The sequence below is a fragment of the Rhinolophus ferrumequinum genome, chromosome 6 (genome assembly GCF_004115265.2).
Source record: "Rhinolophus ferrumequinum isolate MPI-CBG mRhiFer1 chromosome 6, mRhiFer1_v1.p, whole genome shotgun sequence".
In the NCBI taxonomy this organism is placed as follows: Eukaryota; Metazoa; Chordata; class Mammalia; order Chiroptera; family Rhinolophidae; genus Rhinolophus; species Rhinolophus ferrumequinum.
This window is the reverse complement of record NC_046289.1, coordinates 31377495-31401295: the sequence shown is the minus strand read 5'-3', so window position 1 is coordinate 31401295 and position 23801 is coordinate 31377495. Positions and strand designations below refer to the sequence as shown.

At 37.5% G+C, this 23801-nt stretch overlaps 1 protein-coding gene across 5 annotated transcripts in view; it reads right to left on the bottom strand.

The window, feature by feature from the left end:
* The window catches only part of ZBTB25 (zinc finger and BTB domain containing 25), a 24536-nt gene continuing 735 nt past the window's right edge, over nt 1-23801 (bottom strand). The window contains exons 1-5 of one of the 5 annotated variants that reach the window (XM_033108179.1): nt 23582-23699; nt 9875-10054; nt 5956-6899; nt 1273-1304; nt 1-47 (exon numbers count right to left, since the gene is read on the bottom strand). In XM_033108179.1, coding sequence (XP_032964070.1) covers nt 39-47; nt 1273-1304; nt 5956-6899; nt 9875-10047 — 1158 coding nt within the window. In that variant the 5' untranslated portion in view covers nt 10048-10054; nt 23582-23699 and the 3' untranslated portion in view covers nt 1-38. The other 4 variants (XM_033108178.1, XM_033108177.1, XM_033108175.1 and 1 more) reach the window with 4 other exon arrangements.

Below are 23801 nucleotides of genomic sequence, written 5' to 3'. Positions count from 1 at the left end.
TTTCTTGTACTCAACGGAATAGCTCTTTCTTTTTGCACTCATCTTGTCTGGGGGTCAAAATATTATTCCCTTTAAATCTACCATTAAATCAAGTGTTAACTGAAGACTTACGATACAGGAGTGGCAACAAAAATGACAGTTAAGAATGATGGTCCACAGAAAAGCGACGAAAAAATTGCAGGCACCAAAATTCAGAAAATTTATTTTACACGAGTTCATTAAGTACGTCCATTACAACATATGACGTATTGAGTTATGTAGATTCATATTAGACAAAACCACGTCTGTTATCAAGTGTGCACGTTATTCGTGTGTTGTCTGTACTCTGATTGGTCATTCAGCAACAAGTGTTGAGTTCATCTGTTTACATAGGCGTTTACCTCTCGTCCAAAGACGCCCGTTTGGGTATTTACAAATAATTATAATTTATATTATTTATTTTAAGTAGTAATGTCAATAATGTTTATTTATATTTAATTATATATTAATACTATTATTTTACAATTCAATACATCCGTCGTGTGTTGTAACGGACGTACTAAATGCATCCGTCTGGTTGACGATCTTAACTGGGGCTTATTTTTGGGATAGGGCTTATATTATGAGCATCCTGAAAATTCATACTAGGGCTTATTTTCTGGTTAGGTCTTATTTTCGGGGAAATAGGGTAACATTATGTGTCCACTTGACTGGGCCACAGGGTACACAGATATTTGGTCAATCATTCTGGGTGTGTCTGTGATGGTGTTTTGGATGAGACTAACATTTGAATCGGTGGACTGAGTAAAGCAGATGCCTTCTCTAATGTAAGTTGCCCTAATCCAGTCAGTTGAAATCCTGAATAGAACAAAAAGGCTGACCCTTTAGAGAGTAAGGGGATCTTCTGCTTGACTGTTAAGCTGGGACACTGGTCTTTTCTGCTGGTTTGGGGGCTGGAACCAACCATTGGCTTTCCTGGCTCTCCAGTTTGCCAAATGTGGAACGTGGGACTTTGGGACTTCTCAGCCTCCACATGTGCGTGAGCCAGTTATAGTGTCAGTCTCTCTCTCTCTCTTTCTCTCTCTCTCTCTCTCTCTCTTTCTCTCTCTCTCTCTCTCTCTCTCTCTCAAATAGGGAAGAAAGAAAGAAGCAAACAAGAAACTTCTGGGAAATGCGTAGATATTACCTTTCTTTCCAGAGATGGTAGCTGGATGATGGTTGATAAGAATTGGGCTCACTGATACACTTTTGCCTCACACATTCAAAATGTTACCTGGCACAGAGACTACTTACCTCAACACTAGGAAGACATTTGGCAGACACTGCTGTAAAATAAGAACACATTCTATAAGCTGAGCTAATAAAAGATGTTTATGATCAAGTTACATCAATTTATTTGTCATGATAAAATACATGAAATCCACTGTTTTCATCCCATACAAAACTTTCTAAAAGAATGTTACTCACAGTACATTAGGTGGAAGAGTTTAATCATACAATGTTATTGATTTCAGTCTCCTGTGTTTTGCTATGTGTTACTTCTACTTTGAAGATCTCTTCAGTGGGCCTTTTTTATTAGACAAATTTTTGAAATCCAAGTTTCTTTGAAAGTATTTTAAGTTGATATTTTATCTAATCTTTATTTGGCACAAAATAGAAGAGTTGACGACATTTAATGTCAGTTACCCTGGAGTAATATCTACTAACTAATCAAGATACATACTGAAATACAATGGATTCTTGAAGACAAAAATCACAGTTTGTGATTCCTTGTATTTAAGACCTTCAGGCTTGGGATTGTATAATCTTACCAGTTTTCAAAAAGTCCAGGCATACAAACACAGAAGTACAACAGAGAATAATCATTTACAGATTTCACTCTTAGGAATTTGAAAAATAATTATAATAAAATATCATAGAGACACATTTAGTTTAAAACATACAGACACAAGTTATACTATGAAAACTCTTCAGGTGGCCTATTTTTACCTCAATTACTATTAAAAAAATTGACACTTATTAAGGATCTGAGTTACAACATCAAGAATATGCCTGTGCAAGTAAATATTAATGGAATTATACATTTTCAGCCTATCTTTTTCGATGACTAATCTGTATTTCCTGCAGTTTTAGTGAAGCCTTTCCAATACTATTTTAATAATGAATAATGAATTACTATATTATTATCCCCACTCCATTTCTTGTCCCCATCTACTTTTTAGATAACCTACATTGAAGAAATAAAAATGTTATTTTCTCCATTGCTTTTGTTCCTTTTCCTAGGCGTAAACAATATGCTTGGGGGAACTTTCAGGAAAGCTGAAATTGGCAAGGTTTTATTCCCCAAAATGCGAAAGAACTAATATCCTCCTTGATAAAATTATGGTAGAATAGGAATTCTGGCAACACTGCTGTTTCTAGAGTATTTGTAAAAAATAAAAATAAGAATTTTGTCAATGAATTATTGAGTATGAAATAGTATATGACTCCTTCTAAGACATTCTAGAATTACGGTTAAAATACTGAAGTTAATAGGTTTAGCTATTGAATAAATGTAGTTTTCTTTACATGGTTGTTTTTTATCAATAAAACTAAGTAAGCACTTAACACAATTTTAATACAAATCCTCACAACACCCCTGTGAGGTAGGGACTGCCTATATCCATGTTACAGACGGGAAACCAAAGCAAGAAATAATAATCTCAAGAGATATAAATCAATAAATGTTCTCATAAGACAGACTATACTTACCAAACTGAGTTCTGACAATATGCTAATAAGGACAAATACTGACACAGTCTGTTTTTCTCCAGAAAACAACTATATACAATATCTGGAAAGAAGGGAAGATTCCAAGCTTATTCAAGGAGAAAATGTCTGTTTAGTATATGCCTGATACATTACTTAAGGTGCATATAGCATTTCTAGTTTTTAGAGCTTGGTAATCATTATGCAACCAACCCATACTATATGGCTAAGATTATTAGCTCCATTTTGCAGATGATGTATTCAGAACTAAAGGGTTTAGCTGGAAGAACTTTTTTCTATACAAAGTAGATTTTCTTACTGACAAATCATATCTTTAAAAAAATACACTCAGGGCACAGTGTGAGCCATATAACAGTTATTTTTAAAATATGCCTGCTGAATGAAAAAAAATGGGTCAGTCCTCACACCACTATTCACTGGTTCTCCAGAACCCAGCTTTTTGAATTTTTTTTCTATAAAATGAAGTTAACAGTTTTCCACTTCCTATAAGAGTGAATATCATGAAGACTAAGAAAAAAAAAACATTTGCTTTTAATTCCTAGTATTAAAAAGAACTCTATGAGTAGGAATAAAAATACAGTTAACCATTATTTTTTCAACACCCAACAAACATAGATATATTTCTGCTTTAAATCAATGTTGTCTATCACGGCCAATCAGCCACAAGCAAATTCTTACCATTTCTCCAGACTCTGCCCTGAACTGCTTACCCTACTCCACAACTCATCTGTATCCCTAATCCCACCCTTTAGCTATATACTTCCTGTATCAAGGACTAATGACTGAGCAAGTAGTAAAGAATATAAAAGAGAAAAATTATCTTACTGAGAAAAGTAAAATTTTACTTGAAGATGACTAAGGAATACATCATAATAAACTAAAATACATGAAATCAAGGTTAATATTTGTGTTCATCCTATGAGATGAAATGTTTGAAGGCAATATGAGGTTGCAAAATTGCTTCCGTAATTTAAGATTAGATGATGTTCTGACTCCAAAGAGCAACACATTTATTTTAACCCCTCCTATTGATTCTGCATCCATAGCTAGTTAGATTATTCTCTCAGCCCGTATCAAGCTTGACCCCAGGAGGCTTCACACACTTGTCGAAGGCAGAACTCTACTGCTTTAGACAATGCCCAGTGGTTTTCTTCATTCAACCCTCAAGAAAAACTTATCACTTCATAATTCAGATAAACTCACTGTTTATCCAGAGAAAATCTTTGTGCCCTCAGAGTGAGCTGGATTACTCTTTGAGCTCCCTCCTGACTGAACTCTGATGCTGTCGAGGAAGTGTCTTTGGAGTATGCAGTCACAAAAGTTCAAAGAATTTTTGGATGCAAATTCTAAGCCTCACAAACCAAGTTTATTAGATTTATTAAGATGTCTGTGAAGCAGGCCAGCCCGGTGGCTCAGGCGGTTAGAGCTCCATGCTCCTAACTCCGAAGGCTGCCAGTTCGATTCGCACATGGGCCAGTGGGCTCTCAACCACAAGTTTGCCAGTTCAATTCCTCGAGTCCCGCAAGGGATGGTGGGCAGCGCCCCTGCAACTAGCAACGGCAACTGGACCTGGAGCTGAGCTGCGCCCTCCACAACTAAGATTGAAAGGACAACAACTTGACTTGGAAAAAAGTCCTGGAAGTACACACTGTTCCCCAATAAAGTCCTGTTCCCCTCCCCCCCCCCAAAAAAAAGATGTCTGTGAGGCTTCAAATTTACCAGGGAAGCATACAAAAAAGATGAGGCTATTTTGAAGACTCTCTCTTTTGTTATTCATGACCATCTAGTATTTTTGATATTTAAACATTTCAGAAACAGTTTAGAACTGTCCTTTGTGGAAAGGTTTGATCAGCTATTTCCCAGCAACACAGAGCAAGAGAATCTCAATTTTAATTTTGTGGGGTTTTTACTTTGTAAGCTTCAGCACTATAAAAGGGAGTTAAGTTTATTCACAGAGAAAAACCTACCATAGATTTTAAGCATAGTTCTAGGACATTGACTCTAACTATTCTGCTGGTTTTATGGACCAGACAAAAGTGAAAACTGTGTCACTGAAAAATTACTTTTTCAAGTGATTGTTCAAAAATTAACATCGACTCAGGCAGCCTAGAAAATCCTCTGACACTGAGGGTATAAAGATAATGTGTATTTTATCGTTTTCCTCTTTAAACTCATGTAAACCTCCACTCATAAAAAAATCTCAAATTGTTCTTAAGGTCTTTGAGAAAACACATGAGATTAAGGTTAACAACCCTGGGTGTCAGTCAATGCAGATCTACCTGAATCTCTGTCTTTGTGTGCTTGTCTATGTGCACGTACCTTATTGTTACTCTCTTTAGGATTTTTTATTTTATGTCTGATTCTTCTCCTTTTCTCTCTTTTTAACTAAAATATTTTTTATTAAAAATGAGGTATGTTCAATGTTAAAAAAATAAATAAAAACCATGTAAGATGTTGCAGAGCTAGTAAGTAAAATATAATTTTAAAACAACGCATGATTTGGTATATTTATGCCTTAAAACAATTTCTTATACATTATCACATAGTTATGCATTAAAATAACTATTAACTTCCTATATGGCAGAAAATATTTTTAAATCGTCCTGGTAGGTGCTTATTCTTGTGAAACAATAGCCAAAAGTGAGAGTCTAGAATATTCTTTAAAAAATATCTCATTTACTTAACTTTAATTTGATTTTACTGATTCTATTATACAACCTAGTAAAACTTAGAAATTCCATAAATAACTATTTACTCTAAAGTCCCAATACACTGATTTCTGATTTCTAAATTGTGAATTTATGAAAAGTTCACAGCCCTAATGAAGGTTACATTTTAATAGCTATGAATTAATGTATCTTACAATAAGGAGACCTAATATAAACAACATTAAAACTATGAATAAATGGCAAAGAAAAAAGTCCATAGAACTTGAGGAAGATAATAATTTATGAATAAAAAATGCATGTGAATTTTCTTTTTCAGAATTGATGTAAAAATTCTGAAGGAGAAACTGCTATTCAACTACGATAGTATCCACATTTTCTTGTGTGAGCTCTGACTCTAAAGCACAAGATGAGTCTAACTGTTCTTGGAACAAGCGAGAACTTTTCAGGGGGGCATCAGACCAGCTGTCACAATACGGCTGAAATCTCTGGGCTAATGCATTACCAAACCTTTGGCATCGGTTATATCTGTAAGATTTACCTTTGTGTGTGTACATGTGTTCCAGCAATTGGCTCTTTCGGAGAAATTTATGACCACAGATGGTACAGCTGATTTTTCTTTTCCTTGAAAAAGAAAAATTACAGTTTAATTCTACTGGCTCTGTGTCTTTGGAGATCAAAGACACTTGACTGATCTGCAAAGGTTCTGTGGTACCCCGATTTGAGTGGTCAGGCTGCTGCTCATTCTCCTTGACAATGAAGGAGCTGAGCCTGCGGCATTCAAGAGCCTCGCTATTTTCATTAAGTGGATGCACTTCACCAAGGTCATTACTTTCCAGAATGGAAGCAGGAACACCAAATGGGAGGGATCCAGACACATGGGTATGGAGATGTTGTCTTAGGTTACTACGGGAATCAAAACGTTCTCCACAGTAGTGGCATAAGTGTATTTTGATACTGCTTTCGGTGAAAGTGGGGCCTGTTACCTCTGATGAGGGTGAGGCGTAGCTCTTGGAGATCACAGATTCTGGGTCACATCTCTCCTGTTTGATGGACACTGGAGGCTTCTGGTGTTCCTCCAAGGCCTGCGTGGCAGGACGGGCCCTCTGCTGGTCAGCAGTGCCATCATCCAGCCCAATAGCAAGAGAAAGCTGCAACTGGGGGTGATCACCCTGGACGGCAGCTCTGTTTCCACTGTTACTGGAAGGAGCTTCTTTGACCTCCAGCCCTTGTTTAACAGCTGTTTTTTGGGTTGTTGAGATCTGAATGCCATACAAATTTGAGGACTGCACAGTCTCTGGTGAGAACACTTGATTCATTTCAGTTGCAATGTGAGAAAGGTAGTCAGCATGAAGAAATCGAATCCCTTCCTCCAAACGACTATGATCCACAATCTGTTTTGGCCCTTTTCCTGTGTACATAATGTGTAACAAATAGCTGAATATGTCAGGTTGGATGTCACTTGGTTGTATTTTTATGCACTCACTGTTAAAAAAAAAACAAACAGACCCACACAAAATGAAACAACCAGTTGGCCTTTTAGTTAACAGTACACAGTTTTAGGCTAAAGCAATTTCTTCCTAAGAAGTTCAGACTTAGCAATCTGCCTTTGATCAAACAGCAGCAAAAGCTTACACATTCATTGTATACCGTTTTATGGCCCAACAAGTCTTCATGTACCACCTAAAGTTAGGAAACACAGATAATCTGATTAAGTCAACATTTATATAGTGACTCCTAAGTGATCAAGGGGTAGAAAAATGAATAAAATAGGTACTCTGCTCCTACAGAACTTAACAGTCTATTGAGTATGTAACCAAAAGAACCAAAAACAGGGACTTAAGCGAATACCAGTGTTCAGTACAGCAGTATTCACAATAGCCAAAAGGTAGAAACAACCCAAGTATCCATCAACAGATGAATGGATAAACATAATGTGGCATATACATATAATGGAATATTCAGCCATAAAACAGAATGAAGTTCTGATACATGCTACATACAATATGGATAAAACTTGAAAACACTATGCTAAGTGAAATAAGCCAGACAAAAGAGGACAGATTTTGTACGATGCCACTTATAAGAAATATCTGGAGACAGAAAGTAGATTAGAGGTTACCAGGAGCTTTGGCAGTGGGTATAGGGAGTTATTGCTTAACGGATACGGTTTCTATTTGGGGTGATGAAAAGTTTTAGAAATAAATAGTGGTGATGGTTGCACAACATTGTGAATGTAATTAATGTCATTGAATTGTACAATTAAAAATGGTTAAAATGGGAAATTTTACGTTGTATATATTTTACCACAATAAAAATATTTAAAAATTTTTACAGGGTATATTGAAATTGGTAATATTTAGAATTTAAATTACGCTAACCTTATTTTGGCTCCTAAACTATATTAATGTATCTACTCTTTAGATCACAAATGAATACAGGGATAACTTTGAAAAGCTTTAAAATAAGTCCCAAGCCCAATTTTTACATATAAATCTAGAATTCAGATAATAGATGGAAATAACTGTGTAACAAGAAATCAGAAAACACCCTGAAAAACTAGGATAAAGACAACCTGAGGGAAGTGTTGGATGTCAAGGAACAGTGGAATCAGTCAGTGAACTTACCTTCCTTGAAACAGAAGTGTGTGTCAGTGCATCAGAAAGCACGGAGTGTCAATATGCTTACAATCCCTTTTCTTTAGTCCTGATATCTTGGGATTCCTTCTTGGGCTTCACTCTTAGCTCTGACCCACCCACTTGCATGGTCTATGGCAGGGTTTTTTTTTTTATCAGCACAGAGCTCTCTTAACTGAGGATTTTCAGTTGCTCAACAGATACCACATAGCAGGCTGCCACCTTTGTATCTCCTGAATTTAGTTTAGCACGGTGCCTGGTACACCATGCACCAGGCACTTTGAGAGCTGGACCAGCTCACAGCTCTCAGACAAGATTGATGTGAAGGCAGTATTTTAAATATAGTTTCTACATTGACATGTAGGTCAGAAAGGAAACTCTTTGTTGTGGCAGAGAAGGTTACCCATGACCTGTCCCCCACTCTACCCTCCGCTCCCCTTGGTGCCGTACATTCCAAGCGTTCTGATCTAGCCTGGTTCATGTCTGCATGTTTTCATGCATTGTTTCCTCTGCCTGCAGTGTACCTTCTTGCATTCCTCTACAATATCTGAAAAACAATTCCTGATCCTTCAAGATCCAGGGCCCCTGTAAAACCTCTTCCAACCTTCTCGAAATAGGGCTGCTGACATTCCACTTTACCTTGTACAATACTTCTATTATAGACTTACCACATTAATTATTAATAACAGCAGCTAACAGTGCAAAGCTCCTGTTCTAAGCATTTTAATATTAATCCATTTAATCTTTTCAATGTGAGTAGGTATACTATTCTAGTGTTTTATAGAAAAGGAAACTGAGGCACAGAGTGATCAATTACACTGCAATCATTTTCCTTACATGCATTACCTCTCTATTAGTCTATAAATTTCTTGAGGGCAGAGAATATAACTTATCTGTTAGAGGGGTCTAGCACAGTGCCTGACATACAAGTAATCAATAAATAGTTGAATGAATGAGCAATGAAATAATAATGTATAATTGGGGCTGGAATCCTAAATAGTTCATGTAAGGTCCTTTAACGAAACAAAGAGTGTTCCGTCTCTTTCAACCTACCGAGTTTCCCCGAAAATAAAACCGGGTCTTATATTAATTTTTGCTCCAAAAGACGCATTAAGGTTTATGTTCAGGGGATGTCATCCTGAAAAATCATGCTAGGGCTTATTTTCCGGTTAGGTCTTACTTTCGGGAAAACACAGTGGGATGGATTACAGTTATTCTTTACCAAGAGCTCAAAATCTGAATACCACTTTCCAGCCCTCCCACTACATATCTACCAGGTTGGGGTAACCTAAATTCAAAAAAACTTTTGAAAACAGATTTGAAACAAATGACCTTTGAACTGTAATATGGAATATAAGGTAGAAAGAATTATGACATTGAAACCTTGCTATGGTTTGTGTAATGGAATAGAAATCAACAACTTAGTGATTAAGAGCATTAAAACTTTAACAGCACAGATGTACACTTGAGTCTAACTTAATAGCTGTGTGTAGTCCTGGATGGGCTAGTTACTTAACAATTCAGTCTTGGTTTCCTTTTTTCTAAAATAGTATGGACAACAGTAGAATTTACATCAGGTAAATACTTTGTGCTTGGGTATGAGATAAGCCTTCAATAAATTTGAAATATTATTGTTTTTGTTCTTATCTTCCACCATGTATGCTTCACACTGCATTTAATTACTGGTATATAAAAAAAATGTATTATACATTTTTTATTTCTTAAGGCGACCCTATAACAAAAAATCCCCAAAATGATGTTATAATAAGGTTTAGATATACCACCACATTAAAATTTTTCTGATTTACAAAAGCACATCCTTACCTTGTTTGATGAATAAATATCATCTTGAAATAGTTCGAAAAAGCAGCAAGCACTGCTCTGTGGGCTTTGAAGTAAACATCTCCAATAGCAACTGTGCAATCACACAGAAAACCAAATTCTCGTTGCATGTTCAGCTGCTGCAGAAGGACAAGACTATGGCTAGCTGTGTCCATTGTGGCTCTGAGAAAAAGGACAATATAAAGTTGTTTTCTTTTTTGTTTTTTTTTTTTTTACAAAATTGGCTAATTCACACAAACCTACAGAGTACAAGGAGACCGAAATTTAAATGAAATTATCCAACAGTTTTCAATGCTATTAATTTCACCCCAAACCTAGTTAACATTAAGACCTATTGTGACAATCAATATCAACTGCTGATCCCACAAATATTTATGGCCTTTTTTTCATCTGGTACGAGGATAGCTTGGTATGAGTGACACAGGGGCAAAAGAAAGTCCTGTCCTTTTTTAATCTATGCAACAATGTTCCTAGTCTTCAGTTTCTTCACGGGAAAAATAGGAATGAGATATTGATCCCTGCCTCAGAACTACATGAGATAAGTTATGTGAAAAGCACCTTGTAATGGAAACTGCTATTTAAATGTTAGCGATAAATATTCATAACATAATAGTGTGTCCTGGCTGGGCTAGAGCCATCACTGCTCCTTAGGGATCCTCAGTGCTCAGGCGACACTGGCTTCCTAATTATCATACAATGTTTGGGAAACTTAACAGTCACTGTAAGTTCAGGAGCCCTTAAAATAGATGTCAAGCTACATCCCCCGATTTACATGGGGCCTGGAAGCCCCATGGGATAGAACCTAAACCCTGACAACTGCATTCAGACACATACAGGCATGGAGATTCCTGAAGGAAGTAGAATGAAACCCAAAAAGGCCCACACCAAGACACATCATAATTAAAATGCTTGTTTAAAGACAAAGAGAGAATTTTAAAAGTAGCTAGAGAAACTAAGTTGTTACCTACAACAGAGCTCCCTTAAGACTGTCGGCTGATTACTCAACAGAAACTTTGCAGGCCAGAAGGGATTGGCAGGAAATGTTCAAAGTGATGAAAGCAAGGACCTACAAGCAAGATTACTCTACCAGCAAAGCTAGGCTTTATAGTCGAAGGACAGATAAAGAGCTTCTCAGACAAGAAAAAGCTAAAGGAGTTCATCATCACAAACCAGTATTACAAGAAATGTTAGAGGGACTTCTTGAATAAGAAGAAAAAAAATATTTATCAAAAATATGAACAATAAAATGGCAATGACTATATATCTATCAACAGTTACTTTAAATATAAATGATTAAATGCTCCAATCAAAAGATAGAGTCGCTGAATGGATAAGAAAACAAAACCCTTACATATGCGCCTACAAGAGATTCACTTCAGATCGAAAGACACACACAGACTGACAGTTAAAAGGATGGAAAAAGATATTTCCTGAAACTGAAAATGAAAAAAAAAAAATCTGGAGTAGCAATACTTATACCTGACAAAATAGACTTTAAAACAAAGGCTATAACAAGAGACAAAGAAGGACCCAGTAATCCCACCTCTAAGTATTTATCCAAAGAAACCCAAAATGCTACTTTGAAGGGACATGTGCATCAATATGTTCATTGCAGCATTGTTTACAGTAGCCAAGATATAGAGGCAACCTGGTTGTCCATCAATGGATGAGTGGATAAAGAGGAGGTATATATGTACAATGGAATATTACTCAGCCATAAAAAGGAATGAAAACTGCCATCTGCCACAACATGGAAGGACCTAGAGGGTATCGTGGAGTAAGTCAGAAAGACAAATGCCACGATTCCACTTATATGTGGAATCTAATGAACAAAGTAAACAAACAAACAAACACAGATACTCATAGATACAGAGAACATTTTGATGGTTGCCAGCTGGGAGGGGTGCTGGGGGAAGGGATTAAGAAATACAAATTGGTAGTTACAAAATAGTAATGGGAATGTAAAGCATAAGGAATTAAACAATGATATTGTTAATAATTATGTATGGTGTCAGGTGGGCACTAGATTTATTGGGGTGATCACTTCATAAGTTATGTAAGTGTTTAACCACTATGCTGTACACCTGAAACTAATATATTGTATGTCAACTGTAATTGCAAAAAAAAACCATTCTGGAGCTAGAGAGTGGTGATGGTTGCACAACATTGGGAATGTACTAGCTACCACTGAATTGTACACTTTAAAATGGCCAAAATGAGAAATTTTATACTATGTGTATTTTACAATAAAATAGAAATGGAATAAACAAACAAAAAAAACCCAAAAGTAACTGCCATCCTGAATTTGGTGTTTATGACTCCCCTGTATATCGTCACAATCTTACTGTATATGTATACATTCCTTAAGAAGGTATGGTACTGTTTTGCATGTTTTAAAATTTTATATAAATAATATTGTACTTTAGGAATCCTGCAATTGCTTAATTTTACATTCACACATTACTTTAAAAAATCCTACTTATATTTGAACATGTTCCCCCCATTCCTCACCAATTAAACAAGAAAAATTCTCACCCCTTACCATCTCATTTTAAAAGCCTGTAAGTAGCAATGAAATAAGAAATAACAAGATAAAACCTACAGAGACTTGAGCCTACCTCTAAGAACATAAACAAAATCCAAATTGTGGGTTTTGTTCCAAAAGGCCATTTAACCAAAAGCCACTATTGTGTTTACCACCATTTCTGATTCTAAAACACCACCAATTTATAGGTAGACTAAAAAAAAAAACAAAATAAAACTCTATATTGGAGGTTTCAGTATGTGAAAAACATGTGTCTTAGATTCAATGAAATGGTTCACATTGAAATATCTTAAACTAGCCTTAAAAATTGTCTCCAAAAAAACTCTCAGATCATAAACGTTTTCACCAGTTTTTCATTTATATATATATATATAATACATATGTATATTATATATATATTATATATATATATTTAGTATAATGAACTGTTGAACCATGTGGAAATGAAAATGGCACACTAAAAAGCCAATTCACTTATTGAAAAAATATTTTTGAAGAGAATTTTATTCATGGAAAAATATTTGAAAGCACACATTGTACAAGGCATAGGGACAGAAAAAAATTATAGATGATGCAATCAAGATTACAGACTAATAAACAGTAATTACAACATGAAGTGACATGTGCCATAAGAGTAATTTGGAAAACATGCTTTGAGGAGATAAGTAACAGATGACCAAATGGAAAATAAGCCATTTGAACTAGATTTAGATGAATAGACAGGTGAACATAGCATTGCAGGCAGAAAAAAATAGAATAAGTAAAATTACAGAGAGGGTATGAATACATAGAAAACTGAAGAATTCATTTTGGCACAGAAAAAACAAAAGTAAATAACAAGAGATAGGGGCAGCTCACAGAAGGTACTGAATGTAAAATTAAAAGTTACTCCAGTTGTGTCTGAAATGGAGAACTATGTTAAGATGCTTTCTGTGGGAGGGAAAACAGCACAGTAGTTAAAGCTTGAACTTTGGAATCGGACAGCTTGGATTAAAATTGCAGCTCTGCCATTTAGTTGTGTGATCTTGACAAGATACAACTCTGGGCCTCCGTTTCACTTACAAAATATGAACAACTACAGTCTCTATCTCACAGGTTATTATATAGATTTAATAAGATAATACATGTAAGTACTTAGAAATAGTGGGGCCCATAGTAATTACGAGCTCTAACAATTAAGTTCACGAACTTGCCATCATGTGCTTACATTGGCAGCACTGTACGAACAGCTCGGTAAGGTTTCATAATCTTGGTGTATCAGTGTCTGACAGTTGTGTTCATGTCAACGTGTGGCATTGTCTTGCAATTGTGGTGTTCATTATTGTTCTTGCACGTTTTTGTGTGCCATCCCGAAAATGTCTCAGCTTGAATTACAGCAACGAACAAACATTAAATTTCTTGTTAAACTTGGCAAAAGTGGAAGTGAAATCAGGGACATGTTAGTCCAAGTTTATGGGGATAATGCCATAAAGAAAACAGCATTGTACAAATGGATTAAATGTTTTTCCGAAGGGAGAGAATGTGTCACTGATGAAGAGAGGTCATGGTGGCCAGTAACAAGCAGAACTGATGTAAAAATTCATTGAATTATGCAGCAAAATCATCGGCTGACTGTGAGAAGCATAGCAGACCAAGTAAACATCAATAGAGAAACATTTAGAAAAATATTAACTGAAAATCTTCGCATGAGAAAGGTATGTGCAAAAATGGTCCCAAAGGAGCTCACCAATGAACAAAAGCAAAGGAGAGTCAAAGTTTGCTAAGACCTTTTGGAGAGACAAGATGATGTTTTGGGCCGTGTTATCACTGGTGATGAAACATGGGTGTACCAATATGACCCTGAAACAAAGCATAAAAGTACACAATGGAAGTCAGCCAATTCTCCATGACCAAAAAAGTTCTGTCCAAATCAAGAGTCAAAACAATGTTGCTGACCTTTTTTTGATACCGTTTCCCCAAAAATAAGACCCAGCTGGACAATCAGCTCTAATGCGTCTTTTGAAGCAAAAACGAATATAAGACCCGGTCTTATTTTACTATAAGACTTATAGTAAAATAAGACCGGGTCTAATATAAAATAATATATGACATAATGATATAATACGGGTCTTATATTCATTTTTGCTCCAAAAGACACATTAAAGCTGATTGTCTGGCTAGGTCTTATTTTCGAGGAAACACAGTATCAGCGGGATTATTCATTATGAATTTGTACCAACTGGACAAACAGTTAACTGAATTTACTATTTGGAAGTGCTGAAAAGGCTGCATAGAAAAGTTAAGACAAAAACGAGCTGAACTTTTCACCAACAATTCATGGTTCTTGCATCACGACAATGCACCAGCTCACACAGCACTGTCTGTGAGGGAGTTTTTAGCCAGTAAACAAATAACTATATTGGAACACCCTCCCTAATGACCTGATCTGGCCCACAATGACTTTTTTCTTCACCCAAAGATAAAGGAAATATTGAAAGGAAGACATTTTGATGACATTCAGGACATCAAGGATAATACGACAGCTCTGATGGCCATTCCAGAAAAAGTTCCAAAATTGCTTTAAGGGTGGACTAGGCGCTGGCATCGGTGCATAGCTTCCCAAGGGGAGTACTTCAAAGGTGACTGTAGTGATATTCAGCAATGAGGTATGTAGCACCTTTTCTAGGATGAGTTCGCGAACTTAATTGTCAGACCTCATATTCAATAAAAACCAGTCATCATTATCATCACCATCATTAGGCTTGAGTCAAGACTGGTCTAGTAGCAATACATAAAAAAGATTAGCAAGGGTGAAGGATGGAGAAATAAAGACCAGCAAGGAGCCTACTGCAACATCCAAGTAATGGCAGTGCAAATAAATGCAAGAAGATACACCAGACGTAAAACTGACTGACATGACTTGGCAGCAGATTGGATGTGGTCAGCCAGAGATCAAGTCAAAGATGAGTCTCAGAACTCCAGCTTGTGTAACTAGAAGACTTCGTTTATTCTTTCAGGTCATATTTGCAGAGTAACTGCCATGTGCTAGGTGATGATACAAAGGCAGGGTCCCAGAATGCCAGAGAAGAGGCATAGAAACTGGCTTGATAAGAGACAAATTTCATTTTGGACACAATGAGTTCAAGGTGTTCACTGTAGGACATCTAAGTAGAAATGCTTAGTGACCAGTGGAGACAATGTGCTGGACTAGACAAGGAGAGGTGGTCCTCTGAAATGACAAGGCTAAAGTTACCAGGAGTGAATAGGGCTATTAAGTAAAAGGAAAAAAAAGCTAAGAATAATGAATCCTTGAAAAACACAGAAAAGATAATAAAAGAGAATAAGAAAATATATTGTCATTGTGGGAAGATAAGGGAGGTGAAGGAAAGGTGAGAACCTTGGCAGGAGGGATGGCAATGATGGAAAATGCTGCAGAGAAACACGGCGATGAGGCCTATTACAACAACCCCAAGTGTGGTGACCAAGGTTTCTGGTGATCGCTGAAGTTTGGGGAAACAGGCAGAGCGAAATATCTGACTGCAAGGGGACGTGAGAAAGCAGAGGCCATAAAGGGTAGGTCATTGAGGATGCTGCATATTGAAGACAACTTTCAGGCTAAAGAGCGGTGGATCTCTAGAAGCCAGAAGGAATGCAAACAAAAGTATAGCCGTTAGCCATGGAGAAAAGGGGGATTTCTTTTTCTGACAGTGGAAAGCAGATGGTTGAGCTGAGGAGAGAGAATTCAAGTGTATTCTTTTAGATGGCATTGCTTTACAAACTAGAAATTAGTCAGTATGCAGAGGGAAGAAGTGAGTTTAGACTTTAAAGAAAACTAGAGTAATAATTCCTGATGCCAGTACAGAGCATTGAAGTTTATAGAGAACTTTCATAGACTAATTTATTTCTCTTTCTGCTTCAGATGAGATTTCTGTTCATCTACCTTCAAGTTCATGGACTCCATCATTTCTAATCTATTAAACCCATTCAATGAATTTTTTCAGATATATTTTTCAGGTCTGAAATTTTCATCCTTTTTTTTAGTTTCTATTTGTCTGTTGAGATTTCCTATTTGTTAACACATTACCAACTTTATTTTGCTTTATATCTATGCGTATAACAGCTGCTTTAAATATTGTCTGCCAAAGCCAGCCTCTGGGTCATCTTAAGGCCAATTTCATTAAAGGGATAGTTTCCTGTTTCTTCATATGTTTAGTTATTTTAGGTAATATCCTAGCCATTGTGATTACTATAGTAAAGACTCTAGATTCTGTAATATCCTTCCAAAGAGTACTGATGTTTTGTTTGTGTTTTTTTTTTTTTTTCAATTAACTTGGATGGACTTTTACTCCAAGGTTTGCCTCCCTTACGGTTCAGATTTTTTGGTGTTAGGTGTGCTGTTTGAAGGCTGTTCAAAACATGTCTAAAGTTTAGGAATTGGCAAGAGATTTAAGCTGAGTTTATAAACAGTATTTATCCCATCCCCCCGCAACCACCACATCCTTTCTAGGATTTTCCTCCTTATTTTCCAGCTGTGTGGTCACTCTGAACTTTGTCCTCTTTTCTTCAAGCAAGTAAGATTACAGGTTATTATCCCAGTTTTAGCCATCCCCTCATGTCACCAACTGGGGCCTTCTCTCAGGATAAAAGCCATAAAAATGGAAACGTATCCACTGCTGTTCCCTTCTTCCAAGTGTAGACTTCATTCCAGTTTCTGCTGGCTTTTTATCACCCACAAATGACATCTTGTAGTTTTTTAAACTTTTTTTCAAGTTTATAGTTTTTATCTCAATAAAACTATGAATTTTTATAAATTTCAAATCCTAGTAGGAATTACTCAGTCATTACCCTTTATAAGCAGTTCTAAAAAGTTCTGGTCTCAAGATCCATTTGCACTCTTAAGAAAAAGTATTTAGGACTGTGAAAAGCTGTTCTTTATGTGGGTTATGTTTATTAATATTTACCATATGAGAAATTAAGAAATATTTTTTAAATTATTTAAAATAACGACCCATTACATATTAAAACAAATAATACACTTTTTCATATATATAGAGAGAGATGGGTGACATTGCTTTATATTTTGCAATCCTCTTTAATACCTGGATTTAAAAAAATACAGCTGGGTTCTTTTCTCTGCTTCTGCATTCAATCTGTTGCTACATGTTTTGGTTCAAGTATATTAAGAGAATTTGGCCCTGCAAAAAGAAGATACTTGTAGACCCAATGAAAAGGTTTCAGGAAACTCCAGGGGATCCTTGGACCACACTTTAAGAACCTTTGCCCCATACTACCTTTTTTTGAGCCTACGCAGTAATAGAATAGATACTATATCAGTTCCGTTTTATGGTTGATGCACCATAGGCTCAGACAAGGCAGGAAAGGTACCCAAGTCAGACATCTATCTATTAAAGGATGCTATAGTACTTCAATTCAAGTCTGACTTTAAACTCAGCGCTCTTTCTTCAAAACCCCGATCTATTAATAGAACTTTCAACATATATATTGATGACAGATTTCACAAATACCAGGGGTGCCAAAAAAATGTATACAAGTGGACACCTTGGTCAACGTTGCCCAAGCAGTTCACTGTAATCAGAAGAGTCTGGACGCTGATGGTAACTACTTTGAGCACCTCTTGTAACTGCAGAAGTCAAACGTGACTTGTATTCATCTTCTGTTATTGGTATATATTGACTATTACAATTTTAATACAGTTTTCTTTTCTTAAAATGTGTACACATTTTGGGGGCACTTTCTGTATATTGAATCAAATAAGGGGGTAAATTTTCCAAGTTTGTAAAAGGAAACAAATTCAGATCTGTTAAAAAAACAAAACTTATATACATAATAAGTTAATTCAAACTTATTTGCATAATAGACATTTGATGTTTTAAGGCACAACCAGATTTTACCTCAGGTCAATAGAGCCAATCCATCACAAAGTTACCGACAACATTTTATAATACAATCTACTTTGCAAATTGCTAGCTCGGCTTTTTTATATATCCTTTGCTCATCGTTTCTTTGACCATCATTTTTATTTTCTCTAGTACGTAGAACAGCGAAAGTTTCCTATGCATACAGAAAGATCTTAAAAGTTACATTTGAAAATTGTTGGTGGAAATTTTAAGATGTGAGACAGGTTGCAGAAAAATAACTTATCATTTTATTATACTTACAAATACTGGAACCAAATTCAAAGAGTACAAAATTTTAAAATACTTTATCTGCTATCAAGTAGCATTTACATTATCATAGGGTTAGCATTGATATTTAAGAGACTGCAAAAACTTTTTACTTACTAAATTGCAGTAATTCTGGATTAGTTCAAATTAAGTAAGCTAGAACAGCTTCATACCAGTATCTATGTTTGTTTAATTCAAAGTTAGCTTGGTATTCAACATCTTTGATTTTTATTTATTAAAAAAAACATCTATTGTATTAGTTAGACTGGACTCGCAGACCCATGGTAGCCAGAACGATGTCCTGGAATACACAGCTTTTCATTCTCTCAGGATGTAATAATTTTTTTTTCCTGTAAGACTCTTTAATTAAAAAAGAAATAAAAGGAGTAAGACATCTGTTTCTGTGGAAAACAGTCTTAGGTATTTTCTAAGTGGTTCCTACCACCTATGACTTTAGTCATTAATTATCATTAAGACAGACAGAAAAGTTGGCATAGGGATATGTACAGCTTTTTTGAGACACTTATGGCTATAAATACAAATGTAAAAGCAGAAATATTCAAAATGCCACGATAAAAGACTTTACACGATGATTTTAACTTTTTAATGGTACTTTCACATGACTGTGGAGGTGTAACATTTTATAGCCTAGAGAAAGAGTGTTTACAGAAATCATTTCATCCTGGAATAGTGGCTCTTATTGATGACTATTATAAAACTTTCCATGTAGAGTTGCATTGATGCCTGAGTCCTACTCCAGATTAACCCAAACAGAATTGCTGGGGGTGAAGCACAGGTAGTTTTTTTTAAAAAGCTCCTCAGGTGAGTCTAAGATGCCTCAGGTAACAGCTACCACGTTAGAAAAGGGGACTAAAGGGGCGGCCGGATGGCTCAGTTGGTTAGAGCACGAGCTCTCAACAAGGTTGCTGGGGATTGGGAACCACGACTGGACTTGGGGCCGAGCTGCACCCTCCATGACTGGACTGAAGGACAACTCCCTGGAGAAACACACTGTCCCCCAACATTCCCCAATAAAATTAAAAAAAAAAAAAAAAAAAAAAAGGAAAGGGACCAAAGAAACTCCAGAGAATATTTCACTCTAAAATCAGAGAAAAAGAAGCAATTTCACAAGAAGTTCTCAAAATGTGGAAATTATACCAATTACATTAAAAGAACAAAAATCAACAATTCTAATTGTAACTTTAAACTAAAAAATTAGTCAGATTAAGAAACAAAAGTGCTCCCAAGCTAGTAGAATTTGCACTGGGGGCACAGAAGGAACACACCATTTTCATACTTTTTAAAAAGTATTTAGAAAAAAGAGGTATTTATTCTCATACTCCATTACACCTATTTTCACAATATCTGAAAATGACACGGAAATTCCAAATCTGAAAATACTGGTTGAGGTAAATAAAATCTGCAGTAATTCTAGGCATCTGCTTATGAAAATCACTGAGAATATTAGAGAAGAGGGTAAGAAGTAGATGTGGTAGATGATACAGGAAGAGCAGTTATGCTCTAGAAACCTTTAACGGAACAGGGAAACGTCAGTTTGGGGCCTCCTGCCTGTTGGCAGATATAGCCAGCCTGCTGCATCTCTAACCCTCATCTAACCAACATGTGGGATGCCTGATAAAGCCACAGTACCAGGCAAACAAGAATGCTAACACTGGTGAGTACAAATTGCTGGTGGACCTTAAAAAATCAGAACCCTGTGAAGGAAAGGAAAAAAATTCTTCTTAGTCTACTAAAAAAATAAAGATTGCATTTCTGAAAGAATAGGTACTAAAAGGAGGAGAAAGATGGAAAACAACAATACTAGCACAGACCTAGAATACAGTACAAACAAGAATGATCGTATAAGAATGAATACAGGTGATCCAATATTTCCTTTGCATGGAACATTCCACAACACATTATCCACATGAGCTAATGAAACCCTTTGCTTAAAGTGTCTAGAGTTTTTCAGAAGGAACAAAAAGTCATTGTCTATTGATTTATAACCAGGGAAGAAATTAGAAAAATTTCAAAAATAATTAACAACACTATAAACACCTTTTCTCCAGATAAGATTAAAAGAGAAAGAAAATCCTGCTGGCAAAGGGAAAGCAGAAGTGTTAAATTCAATTAATAATCCTGAAACTGATGTTTACTTCAAACACTTTGTTTCTTCCTTCTCCACTTTCCACAAGCAAGCTCAAGTAGCAATCTTTCCTATCCTAGAGGGAATAATACTGTTCCAGATATTATTGATAGCTGCTATTATAATGAGTAAATACTATATGCAAGGCCTTGTGCTACTTAAGTGCTTTATGTACATTATTTCTTTTCATCCTCACGGTGACTACATTTGTTCTTTTTATTTCCATTTTACAGATGAGGAAAAACCTAGCAATTAGTAAACTACAAATGGTATAAAGTGGTGGTCAAAAGCTAGGTCTGCCTCCATAGCTTATGCTGGTAACGCTAAACTAGAACAGTATTTTTCTTAGCATTCTTCTCTGACAAGACTGAAGTTCACATGCAATTTGGAATAAATAAGCAGAAAGGGGGCACAGGAAGTGGTATAGAAGTACTTTATAATTTATCAAGATAAGAGCACCGGTACTGCTTTTTTTAAAACAAGAAAAAAATACTGCAATAATATAAAATCCCCAACTCTTTTCTGGCCGTCATTACTAAAATGGACAAGTTTTTCTTTAACAAGATGGTCAAGCACCATCTTTGGACCATAGTAAATAAATCACTTTGGTTCAGTGGTGAGGAGGGCATTATGCAACACTTCCCAGCACAGCCCTCACCAGGATATTTTATGGCCAAGGCACTTGGGCCCCTCCTCCTCAGCTAGACAGCCTGACTCCTTCCCATTCCCCTCAGGAGATAGGGTGGAAGCACACAGCTCCACTTTCTAAGGCATAGAGGGCAGCTGAAAGTCCTGCTCAGCTTCTCTGGGCAACCACAGGCGCCAATAAATCAGCCACAGGCGATTCTCTCATCCCCTTCCTGGCTTGAAGTGGTGGTGAGATATAGTGCAAAAGAGCCAGACTGGACTTGGGAGATACCGTTTCCCTGAAAATAAGACCTAGCCGGACAATCAGCTCTGATGCGTCTTTTGGAGTAAAAATTAATATAAGACCTGCTCTCATATTATATTATACAGACCCAGTCTTATATTACAGTAAAATAAGACTGGGTCTTATATTAATTTTTGCTACAAACGATGCATTAGAGCTGACTGTCCAGCTAGGTCTTATTTTGGGGGAAACACGGTAAGTGGTCTAGGCTGAATTCTACTGCAAACGACTGCATTATTGAAGCCAACTAAATCTCTGAGCCTGTTTCCTTGTGTGTAATAACAGAGACAATACTACATCCTTTTTGGTAAATATTCAACACTCCTCTATGAAAATGGCTAGCCACTGCAGGTACTTAATAAAACAGTGACCAAACCTGAGCAGAATCCATCTCCACTACCTCCAAATAAGACATTCAGGGCAGGACTGGACAAAAAGGTGTAGCTAGTCACGTGAAGTCCCTCCCTCCTTTCTTGCTGACCACCCAGTGATGTTCCACTGCTTCCTGATAACCTCCTGGCCAGCAGTACTAATCAACTCCGTGTCCTATCCCATCATTGCTCTGTTCCCTAGTAAAGAGCTGATGTCTTTGTGATAATGGACTAATAATTTACTGTTAATTAAAACATATCCAGATTGCTAATGAGGACTTTGATGCCTTAACCTAAGGAAGCAACCAATGCTGCAAATATTGGTTATTCTTGCAGAGAATAGGCTGAATCGGAGGGGGAGGAGGGTTGAGCTCCAAAGTACATCAGAGGCAGTCTATTCCACCTAGAAATAGTGCCAACCCCATTTCTTAAAATACCAGAGCCATCACACACTGGCCAAGTCTGATTTCTCAACAATCTGGACCAAGCCAAGTAAAATCACCTCTGGGGGACAGTCTACAATGAGTGGGTTAAACTGGCACTGCACTCCTGGTGTGCTAGAATAAAACGACCAAGGCATCTGGAGCCCTGGAGTCCAATTACTCAAGAGGTGCAGGACCTCCATCAGCTACATGATCTTTAGGCTGGGTGTCCTCACGTGTAAAATAAGAGGGATGAACTGGATTTTCTATAAGGCCCCTTTCAGCTTTAAAAATCTATGATTACAAAGTGTACTTTACACACTTCACAAAACCTTGTGGGAATGAACAGCTTTGCCCAAAAGACTTTATTCTCAAGACAATGAATGCCAAATTTAATCCCTTGCGGTGAACCGGGCGTTCATTTATGAAACATGTTAGGGGCTGCCAAGTTCCAGGTACAGAGCTAGGCGCTGCCTAAGCAGCTAGAGAACAGCTTGATTTCTCTAAATGAGTGCTAGGGAAGGCAGTGATAGATGGCGCAAGCTTTAAAAACAAAAACTGGATATGCTTAGAATGAAATTAATCTGAAAAAAGAAATAAATGAATTATGGGATGGGCGGGATATTTCCTGCTCTAGCAACAAAGTAATCACAAATGGGAGGTGGGGAGGGAGAGGGAGGGCAGTGGTAGCAACGTCTCGCAGGCTGCACCTGGAGACCCGCCCACTTGCTAGGGATCCGGGCGGCCGCCCGGGGAACGCCGCACGCCAGTCGGGGCTTCCCGCGCGGGGTCGCAACCGGCTTTCTACAGGGAGGGCTCTATGCCTTTGCTGCGCCCCCGCGCGCGGACTCGCCTGCATCAAGTCCAGACAAACGCCTTATGCAGACAGCCTAAGGCGGCTCTGGGCATCCTCGACCCAGCATTCACTCGCAGTTGCCATTTTTCTCCTTGCCCTGACTGACAAGTCAAATGGACCAAAAACACCCCCCTCCCGAGCTACTTGCATCTGTCCGCGACCGGCGCAGCTGCAGGCCGCCGCCGCCCCACGCGGCTCGCGGCGGGAGGGACTGAGCTTGGAGCAGCCCACAGGGGCCGGGCCGCGTCGCTTACCCAGACGCCGCCGCGGCGGCCGGCCGGCTCCTCCGTGCGGGAGGGGCGGCTCCCGCGCCGCAAACGTCACGCGGCGGCGCCGGCTCACGCACCCCGCGGTCCGCTCTCGCGCGGCTTCCCGCGCCGGCCGTCCCGCGGTGGGCCCACGTGACCGCGCGCCTGGTAGCCGCTGAACGAGGGGCGCGGGGGCCGGAGTATGCGTGCATGCGTGCTTACGTGC